The sequence below is a fragment of the Alligator sinensis genome, unplaced genomic scaffold (genome assembly GCF_000455745.1).
Source record: "Alligator sinensis unplaced genomic scaffold, ASM45574v1 scaffold1295_1, whole genome shotgun sequence".
NCBI classification, from domain to species: domain Eukaryota; kingdom Metazoa; phylum Chordata; order Crocodylia; family Alligatoridae; genus Alligator; species Alligator sinensis.
In genome coordinates, this window is record NW_005841880.1 from 265,890 (window position 1) to 276,021 (window position 10,132).

Below are 10,132 nucleotides of genomic sequence, written 5' to 3' on the forward strand. Positions count from 1 at the left end.
GGCCGGATCCGCCGCGCGGTTGAGGCGGGCAGGGGACCGGGTGCACGGCCCAGCGGGGCAGGGGTGGCGTCTCCCGGGCGGCACGCTTGGCCCCTGCAGGGCGACTCGAACCGGAGCCCTCTTCCATGCTGGACCCTGCAGGGAGGCCGCGGCATGCCCCAGGGCATCGCTCGGGTGGGTGGTTTCAGGAGCAGACCACACAGGGCCGGCACCCGCACACCTGGCTTCTCTTCCTGGCTCTGCCACTGGCCTCTGGGTGACCTTGGGCAAGTCACCGCACCCCTCTGTGCCATGGTTTGGGCGACTCGAACCGGAGCCCTCTTCCATGCTGGACCCTGCAGGGAGGCCGCGGCATGCCCCAGGGCATCGCTCGGGTGGGTGGTTTCAGGAGCAGACCACACAGGGCCGGCACCCGCACACCTGGCTTCTCTTCCTGGCTCTGCCACTGGCCTCTGGGTGACCTTGGGCAAGTCACCGCACCCCTCTGTGCCATGGTTTCCCCATCCACATTGCAGGGGTGATTGTGGTGACCTCCAGCCCAGGCCTCGCCAATGAGAGCCACGGGAGGGAGGGGGCCCTGGCAGCGTGCTTCCTTCCTCCAGCTGCTCTCCATTTCCGTGGCCTAGATTCCCATCCCTTGCCCTCCCTCACTACAGCCCCCGCTCTTCTGGGGCAGGAGGTCGGGCCCTCGGCTCCTAGCACCAGGGAGGCCAGCTCGTGACGCTCGCACACGCGGCCTGTGCGCACAGGATCCGCTCTGCAGCGGTGACACTGGGTGCGATCCTTTCCCGGCCCCCGGACTTCAAGGCAGGAAAGGGTGCAGCATCCTCCCCGGCTTCTGGGAGTGTGGGTAGCCTTTCATTATCCCCTCTCTCGTGCCTCAGTTTCCCTGAGAGAGGACCGTCCAGGGTCTTGCTAGTCTGCTGAGGCACAGGTGCTGTGTCGGAGGCAGAGAGGGCCGGTTTGCATCCTGCGATGTCCACAGCAAAGGGAGCAGGCCACAGAGGCAGGGCTGGGGGGTCAGCGAAGGAAGATGGTCGTGGGGACCATCCAGGGACGCAGGCATGAGGAAGAGCAGACCGACTCCACAGCCCGGGCCTGGAAATCCCAAATGCAGCTGCCCCACCTTTGCTGCCCAACAACCCAATGCCCTTGTGTCCGTGTCTCGGATGTCGTCCGGCACGGGGGCAGGAATCAGAGCAGCTCTTTGTGGGGGGATGACTTCGTGTGGCCCCTTTTGCACTGGGAGCGAGTTTAGTGCAACATAGGAACAAGCGTGTCCTCAGCGCAGCGACTCCGTGCCAGCCGCGGAGCGCGTTTCATCGAAAGGCTCCAAGCAGCATCTGGCCCCGATTGCCCTCATTCGAATATTAAAAAGTGCGTTGGATCCCGTTTAGATCCGGCACTCAATAATTACATGTTCTAATTACACAATTAGCACAATGCATGCCTGTCGGGTGCTCCCGTTTCCCCGTGCAGCTTGCACACGTCCGTGGAGGGACTCTGTCACAGCCCCTGGCTTGCTATGGAGCTGTCTGGGGTTTGCGAGGTCTAAAAAGCTGTAAGTCTGGGCCCTGCTGCAATCCTAGGGCCAGATGCTCAGCAGGGTAGATCAGGAGAGCGCTGCGATGCTCTGGTTTTGGCCTGGAGCTCTCCGAAGGGATTTGCCTAAAGCAGGGGGCGTAGGCAGGTCCGTGGGCAGGTCCTGAACCGGGCACGCCGCCGGGTTCGCCACGTGAACGGTGGCAAGGCCTCCACCTCCCCAAAACCCCGGGAAGGCAGGCAGGTGATGAAGATGTAATCTGACATTTTGATTAGCTCTCACCTCTCCACTAGAATAACTTTTATCAGCAACACGTTTTCAATGTGTTAAACACAGTGGCGATGTTCAGGGTAAATTAATTCCGGTTTGAGCTGCTGCCGAATCCCAGCGTGGCTCTTCTCCAGAGTCATGTAAAAACCAGGATATTCATGTCAGGATCCGGAGGCCCGGCCAGGCCGAGATGCGCTGGAGGAACGGCTCGGCGGGTGGCTTTGCCTGGCAGTCGGCCGGACTGTGCCCTATTCTGCTAGCGACGCCTTTGCTGGCGAGACCCCGGCTCTGTCTGCGCCCTCCGCCTGTCTCACCCCTTTCAATTTGCTACGGGCGGTTTCTCCAAGGGCTCCTCACCCAGGCACCCCAGCTGGGATTTGCAGCGAGCCCGCTGGCACAGTGTGGGGAGGTCAGCCTGTTCTAGCAATCAGCAAAGACATGTGAGGGCGAGGGGTACGCAAGCCTTTTCCTAACCCCATCCTCGACTTCCCTGGAGTCGAGCAATATCTCCTGTTCCCTGCTTAGCAAACCTCACCAGTCCCGGGCAGCCCCTGGTTCCCGGGGCCCGTTCCAGCTGACGCTGGGCTCGGTGCTGGGAGAGAAATGCCTCCCGACTGTTGCGCTCGGTAGGTCGCCTGTCCGTGCTCGGCCCCGAGTCGATGGGTTTAAAATCCTTCCCCAATGCAGCAGGACGTTGAAGCACCTCCTCACCTTTCAGGGATCCCACAGGAAGTCGGGAGGCTGGATGCCTTGTTCAGAGAAGCCTAACGCTTCTGCTAGGCTGGTGTGGAGGGGTACAGGACCCCTGGAGAGCTGGGGGTTATGTGGGCCTGGATCGAAGCCCCAGGCCTTGTTTGCATCCTTTCATTTTCCAGGCCATGTCTTGCCTGGGATGGAGGCAAGCCCAGGCCAGGCAGGCTTTCCCTTGCGCACGCTTGCCTGGGGCTGCACAGAGGCCGCGTCCCCAGCACGGGTGAGCCAGGCTCCTTCCTCCCTCGCGGACGAGCCCCGGGGTGGGCACTGGGGAGCAGAGCCCTGCAAGCCAGCCCGGACCCCCCTGCTCCCGAGCTTCTTTGTGGCAAGGGCAGCCTGCTCCCGACGGCGGCAAGGGGAGCAAATCACGCCGGCGTGTCCCTAGCCACACCTGGGCATCGTGCTTTCCCTCCCCTTTCACCTGCCTTGTCCTGCACTCGGATGATCCTTCGCCCATCCATGCACCCAGCTTCTGCCCCGAGCCTTGCGCAGCTCCTTGGCTCCAGGAGAGCCCAGCGGCTATCCAGGAGTGAGTCTGGCCTTGTGATTTATTCCAGCAAGCCATGTAGGAGCCTGAAGCGCAAGGCGAGTCCTGTGCTACCCCTGCGTCCCCTCCCTGCCACCCTGGGGTGGCGGGTCCTCTCCTGGGACCACCCATCCTATGGCTGCGTGCATCACCTAGCAGGCTCAGGGCACTGCCCCTGGTACCACGAAGGAGAGCCGCCCATGTGCCGGCTCATGCCTGGCTCGTGGCGGGACGGTGGGACCAGGGCAGATCGCCTGCACAGGCCCAGCGCGAGCAATGGAGGCGAATGCTGCAGGGACCCGCAAACATAAATCTGCAAACGCTCAGCGCCTGGCAAAGCAATCGGTCGCTTGCTCGCTCTCCCGGTTACTGTTTACTTAGCGCTGCAGGTAAATGAGCTGTGTGTGCTGGGCAGAGATATGACCCTGCCCCTCGGCCGAGGCAGCCGGCCCCCGTGTCCTCATAGGAAATAGCTGGAATTCTTCGGGCTGCCGGGCAAGGGCCGGGAACAAAAGGCCGGCGCACTCAGCTGTTTCCAGTTTAACTCCTCTGCCCTCTCCTTGCGCCTCTCCCGGGGAGGGGGGCCTGGCCATGCTGGGGGAGCAAAGCATTGTGGGATGGTTTTGCTGAGCGACTTCTTGGAGCCCCCCCCGGCCAACCGAGGCCTGGGCCCCCGGTCAGGAGGACGAGCATGTGCCTGCACAGGCCGGCCAAGCGGGCTCAAGGGCACGGCGGGGGGAGCCTTTTCCCTTGGCCGTGGGAGCGAGCCGAGGGCAGCGTGCAGCCGTGTCCCACATGCATCTGCCCTTCGCGGTGGTTCAAAGGCATCGCCCCCTCCCCTTAGCCTTGCATGCTGCAGTGCAAGGTGCTAAGAGCCCAGCTGGCCTCAACATGCCTGGAGTCGCGGCGCTCAGCCCAGCCTGCAGCCGCTGTGCCCGGCTCCCCCAGGAGACTTGCAGAGCACGCACGGTTCGCCAGAACCCTCCCCCGATTCGTGCCCCGTTCGGGACGGCGGGAGGGACTGACCCGGGGCACCTTGCAGCATCGCTACCGGCTTTGGGCTCGTGAGCCTGCCTGGCGTGGGTCCCCAGCCCACCACCCTCCCCGCAGGATGGGGTTTCCCAGACCCCGGTGGTGCCCTGCCGGTCCTGCGTGGAGACACGTCCTCTCCAGGATGCTGGCTGGGGGGCTCTGTGTCCTCGCGGAGGCCACGGGCGATGCTGCCTCCCGCCCGGCGGCTCACTGCCATCCGATTTCCCTGCAGGTCGAACCGGGATTGCCAGATCGACCAGCACCACCGCAACCAATGCCAGTACTGCCGCCTGAAGAAGTGCTTCCGCGTGGGAATGAGGAAAGAAGGTAGCAGGGCTGGTAACTTGGGAGGGGAGAAACTTAGAGCCACCTCTGAGCTGCTGTAACATCGTGGAGCAAACCGGGCCAGTGCAAACGCACCGGGGGACTCGGCCAGGTGCAAGGGGGTCCCTGCACCCCCGGCCGGCGTGCAGTACAGGCCGCGTTGGTACCAGAGCACACCAGCCTGCTGGGGCTTCGGGCAGCTGGTTAACAAGGGAGCTGGGCTCCCCTTAGGTTATCTGAGCTTGTTCCAGGGTGTTGCCCGGTGCCCGGCCCAGTGGAGCTAGTGTTCAGCAGCTGCTGGATTTGGGGGGCGTGCTGGCACTGGGATAAGGATACACAGACAGGTCAGGGATACCCCACCCTCCGCAGCACAGCTGCCCTCCCCTGCCCACGTGCACTGAGCCTTCCCTGCCACGCTGGGGTAGGCAGCGTGGCCGCAGCGCCCATCACGCCCCTTCTCCAGCCGAGCGCTCGGGGCAGGCGACACCGGCAGAGCAGGTGCTGTGTGTTTGGAGAGCCAAGGGCTGGCGCAGATAAGGGGACACACCTGGAGCCACGGACGCGGCCACGTGACGCAGGCGCTCGAGGTCACAGATGGGAGCTCCCTTGCCCTCCAGCACTGACTCAGCCCTGCGGCTGCTCCTCCTGCACTAGGACCTGAACCCAGGGCGCTTCCAAAGCGCCTCTGGGCTCCCGGCAAAGTCTGCGTCGTGTGGACCTGCCTGAGCCTGGGGGCAGCTTGTCTCGGGAAGCCCCGGATGCCGTTTCTAGGGAGACTCTGCCCATTCTGCCTCGTTACAGAGGCTTATCAACACCCCCGGCTCTGCAGTGGAGAAAGCCTCGTGCTCCAGGGCAGGGCAGGAATGAAGCCTCCCTGCGGTTCCTGGCCTTGCCTCCCGACCGGCTGCCAGCTCCAGCCCGGCAGGTCTCGGTGCTCCTCGCCCCACACAGTCTTTCCAAAGCAGCAGCTTGGGCCAAGGTTTTCAGGGCCAGCTCCTCTCTCCGAGCCCCCTCCCTTCTGCCTTCTCCCGCCTGCTGCGGTCAGGGAGCTCGGAGGCCGCAGGCGAGCCTGGCTGCTTGCTCTGGATACCCAGGAGGGCTCCTGGCGTCGGGGAGCACGCGCATCCATCCACAGGCGTGCCGGGAGAAGCTGGCAGGAGGGACGGACACTGCCGGTTACAGCAGCACTGCAGAGGCTCCTTCCAGCTCGTGTGTGCCCCTACCCCTCTGCACCCGCCACGCTTCACGCCCAGCCCACGGTGGCGTCAGCCCACGAGAGGCAGGGCCCCGGTGGTGGGCACTGGATGCAATGGGGCAGGGGAGCAGCGGGAACGGCCGAGCAGAAGGACGGTGCTCCCCGGGGCTGTCGGTCCCCGCTGGCTTTCCACCCCGGGCTGCTTTTGCAAGAGGACCGAGACATTCCTTGCTCCTCCAGTGATGCCCTGAGGCGGGTGCGGCCCGGCAGCTCTTCAGCGCAGGGGAGTGGGCCCACCACATCCCCTTCCACCCCGGCTGCTTTGAGCTGGGAGAAGTTGGGGCAACTCCAGAGCCTGCAGCAACCGGCGGGCTGTGTCTCAGACCGCGCCCAGCATCGCGGAGCTGCTTTGGCCCTGCAAGCCCTGCGGTACCCGGCGCTCACAGGGGCACGGCAGCCGGGAAGCCCTTGCTCAAGCTGCAGCTTATTAGTGTCTCTGCCCCTCCCCCAGCTAACGAGTCCGGTCTGTCTGATCACCAGGAGGCTAAACAGATTCATCTTGTTTGCGGAGGCAGCAAGCTGCCGTGTATGACGGGCAAAGTGCACGCCGCCTCCTGCGCCAGCTCTCACCTGCCCCCCGCCGCCTTGGCTCCGGGGTGGGGAGGACCGAGCTGGGCACCGAGGGACCCCGATTCATAGCCCCCCGCTGGCAAGAGGGGCCTTACGTAGCATGCTGTGGGTCTGTGCACGCTCCCTCTGGGTGTGGGTTTGGGGTGGGGATCCCTGGGTCCTTTGCCCAGCTCTGCCACCTGCCTGCTGCTCCGTGCCTCAGTTTCCCCACTCATGTGTTCCCTCGTCTCTAAGCGTCGGGTTCGTCCGGGCAGGGCTGTATCGTACGTCTGTGCTGACGGTGGGCATTTGAGGCACCGGCCCGGACTCTCACCTGCGCCCTTTGCCTCCCCAGCCGTGCAGAGGGGCCGGATCCCGCCCACCCACTCGAACACCAGCCCCACGGCCATGCCCAGCGGGGAGTACTTCAACGGGCAGCCCGTCTCCGAACTCATCTCGCAGCTGCTGCGGGCTGAGCCGTACCCCGCCGCCCGCTACGGCTCCCAGTACGCCCAGCAGGGCAGCATCATGGGCATCGACAACATCTGCGAGCTGGCCGCCCGGCTGCTCTTCAGCACGGTGGAGTGGGCCCGCAACATCCCCTTCTTCCCCGAGCTGCCCGTCTCGGACCAGGTGGCCCTGCTGCGCCTGAGCTGGAGCGAGCTCTTCGTGCTCAACGCGGCCCAGTCGGCGCTCCCGTTGCACATGGCACCGCTGCTGGCTGCCGCCGGCTTCCACGCCTCGCCCATGTCCGCCGACCGCGTGGTCTCCTTCATGGACCAGATCCGCATCTTCCAGGACCAGGTGGAGAAGCTGAACCGGCTGCAGGTGGACTCGGCCGAGTACAGCTGCCTCAAAGCCATCGCCCTCTTCACCCCAGGTGAGCGGCACCTGCCTGCAGGTCGGGGCCCATGCGCACTGCACCGCCAGGGACTGCCCCTGCAGCCACCCTCTGCGGGGCATATCATTGCTCCTAGCTAATAGGTGGGGAACTGAGGCCTGGAGAGATACCAGAGCCAGGCTGACGAAGGGATTTAGGTGCCTCAGACACACACATGCCTTGGGATGGGGGGGAGTTTTGAAAGCACCCAGCTCCCCTGGGCTTTGATACCAAGCAGCTTCCCAGCCCCATGCCGCGGCTCTGCCCCAGAGCTGGGGATCAGGCTGCATCTCCTGCATCCCAGTACTGTAGGAGAGACCCCAGATCTGACCTGTGACACTGAAGACCCCTTGCACTAAGCAAGCAGGAAGGAGGGGCCAGGTCCCTTTTAGAGATCCCCCCCCCGAGCACCCTCACTCTGGGGCTAAGCCAGCTGTGCAGTTACCCTCTCCCCACCCTGCAGGGAAGATGAAGAGCCCCATGGGTTGGGCTTCATGCTGGGGAACCCCACTAGTGCATCCTGATGGTGGAACGGCGACCGCCACGCGGGGTGGAAGCCTTTGCTAGGAAGGGCAGGGTGCTGGCGTCCAGCGCACCCCGTCTGGGGAGCAAGGACAGAGCCGCGGGGAAATGCCCGGCTCAGCACCCTCTGCCAGATCGGTGGCAAACCTCTCGTGGTTTGCCACCTCGTTCCACGGCACCTGCTAACGCCCCCTTCCTCCCTCTGCAGACGCCTGCGGCCTCTCGGACCCGGTGCACGTGGAGAGCCTGCAGGAGAAGGCGCAGGTGGCGCTCACCGAGTACGTGCGGGCCCAGTACCCGTCGCAGCCCCAGCGCTTCGGGCGCCTGCTGCTGCGGCTCCCGGCGCTCCGGGCCGTGCCCGCCTCGCTCATCTCCCAGCTCTTTTTCATGCGGCTGGTGGGGAAGACGCCCATTGAAACACTAATCCGGGACATGCTGCTCTCCGGCAGCACCTTCAACTGGCCCTACGGCGCGGGGCAGTACGGACGGAGAGGCTGGCGGAGCCGCAGCCCAGCCCGGGCACTGCTGCTGCTTGCTCGGACACCGGCTCGGCCCCAGGCCCAGGCGTGTGCAATGTGCCCTGGGCAGCCCCCTGCAGCTGCCAGGCCTGGGAGTGAGACCCGTGCCCCCTTCTTCTCCCTCCGATGGAAACGAACAAGCAGCTTCCCCAGGCGTCGCCCATCCGCGCAGCAGGGATCAGCCGTCCGGCGGGGTGCTCCGTCTGTCTGGCGGGGGACATCTGTCTGTCTGGGACGCAGGCAGGGACAGCAGGCCAGGCTTTCCGGATCCTAACTGTTTTTACATCTCTTTCAAGATGAGGAGACCCCCTGCCCTGGCTCCCGGTTCCCGGCCTGGGATGGGATGGAGCCCACGGTCCCAGGGCCACCAGGGGAGACGGGTACAGGGATGAGGGCGTGCTGGCCTCACCCGCCTTTGCAGTTCATGCACCACCGAAGTCTCTGGAGCCAGGATGCATCCCCCTCCCCTGTCCAGGGGTAGGAGAGGAAGGTGGTGCCGATTCCAGGGAGGGGAATGGGCCTGAATGCAGCCCCGTCCTACTGCAAACACAGACTCAAGTGGGCACTAAGGGCTGGCAGAGGGAGGTCCTACTCTGGCCTCTCTGGGCTGCAGGGACCTCGCACCCAGCGCTCTGCCCAGCTGCCACCCGTGATGCAGTCCTCTGACCCTTGGGGAGGGGGTGTCCCCATCACGCCGGGGCATTTCCCTCCCCCCACAGCATGCATGAACCCCGCTGCCCCCCTCCAGCTGGTCCCTGGATCACGCAGGGGAACATGAGCGGCTCCGGCGGGCGTGGGAAGAGCCCTGCCTTTCTCATCTGCCGCTGCCGCCCCCTGCTCCCTTCTGCCGAGCTGTGCGGAGGCAGGGAGCTCTGGGAGGCCCCGGCATCTGCCAAAGCAGAGGACTATTGTGGGGAGGGGGAAAGCATCGCTGCCAGGCCAGCCAGGGACAGGGCTGTGCATGGAGCCCGTGCCGGGGGAAGCCGGCTTCCACCTGCCCCAGCTTCCCCTTGCCGGTCACGACTGGAGCTGCCCTGGTAAGAGCCGGTGCCAAGTCGGGCTGAGCCGGCTGCGGGAAGGCGCAGGGGCCCTGCCCGGCTGCACCCAGGCACGAGGAGCGCCCGGGCGGTCCGGGGTTTGCCGTGTCCATTGATCCTCTGAGAACGCCGTCCCGGTCGGATGCTTGGCAGAGGCACCCCCTCAATAAAGGCGTTTCGTACAAGGCGGGTGAGCTAGCGTGTGTGGCGGGGAGGAGGAAGGGGGCAGTCTGGGTGCTCCTGACCCCTCCTAGGACACCCCATTTCTCCGCCCACGACTGAGGCTGCTTGCGGTGAAACCGCTTCATCGAGTGACCCAGTGCGCGCCTTTTGGGAAGGGCTGGAGAAAAGCTCCGGGAGGCTCCCCGGCTGGATCAGCTGCCTTGGCCCCGGGGGGCTCAGGGAACCGGGTGCCAAGCATCTGGGCTTGTGCACCAGGCTGGCAGCTCCCAGCATGGGGGGGCAGGAGCCCGTGACTTCCCAGAGCCGGCAGGGACAGTGGGGTGTCGCGAGGTGCTCAAAGGGGGCCCCGCACCTCGAAGAGCCACTTGTTTGCGGTCAAGAATTTGGGCCCCGGCCTCCGGTTTCCCACCCGAGGGTGCGGGTCATTGCCCTGCCCGGGGAATGCGGAGCTGCTGCCCCCGAGGGATCCAGGCCCCAGTGCCCACCCCTGCGACAGCAGGGCCCTGCTGCAAGGCGGGTTTGCTGCGCCTGGAGGGGCCTGGCCTGACAAGGGCTCGGCCAGAGGGAAACAAGGAGAGCAAGCATGCGCCGAGCCCAGCTGCATGCGTCCGTTCCCCCCCCACCCCCGGCTCAGGCGCTGCAGCGGCTCCCCTCTAGCGGCCAACTGCACGCACACAGGCCCCTGCATCGGCTGCGCCTCCTGGCCCTGCGCCTCCCAGCACAGACGCGCTGCAGCCGGC

General features: G+C 65.3%; 1 protein-coding gene across 3 annotated transcripts in view; it reads left to right on the plus strand.

The window, feature by feature from the left end:
• Window positions 1-9,394, plus strand: part of NR2F6 (nuclear receptor subfamily 2 group F member 6) — a 15,001-nt gene extending 5,607 nt beyond the window's left edge. Inside the window, exons 1-4 of one of the 3 annotated variants that reach the window (XM_025196381.1) lie at window positions 2,677-2,786; window positions 4,357-4,451; window positions 6,608-7,132; window positions 7,863-9,394. In XM_025196381.1, the coding sequence (XP_025052166.1) occupies window positions 2,692-2,786; window positions 4,357-4,451; window positions 6,608-7,132; window positions 7,863-8,446 (1,299 nt within the window). In that variant the 5' untranslated portion in view covers window positions 2,677-2,691 and the 3' untranslated portion in view covers window positions 8,447-9,394. Of the gene's footprint in view, window positions 1-2,676; window positions 2,787-3,312; window positions 4,062-4,356; window positions 4,452-6,607; window positions 7,133-7,862 lie in introns of those variants that run through there. The other 2 variants (XM_006017539.3, XM_025196380.1) reach the window with 2 other exon arrangements.
• Window positions 9,395-10,132: the final 738 nt, after the last annotated feature.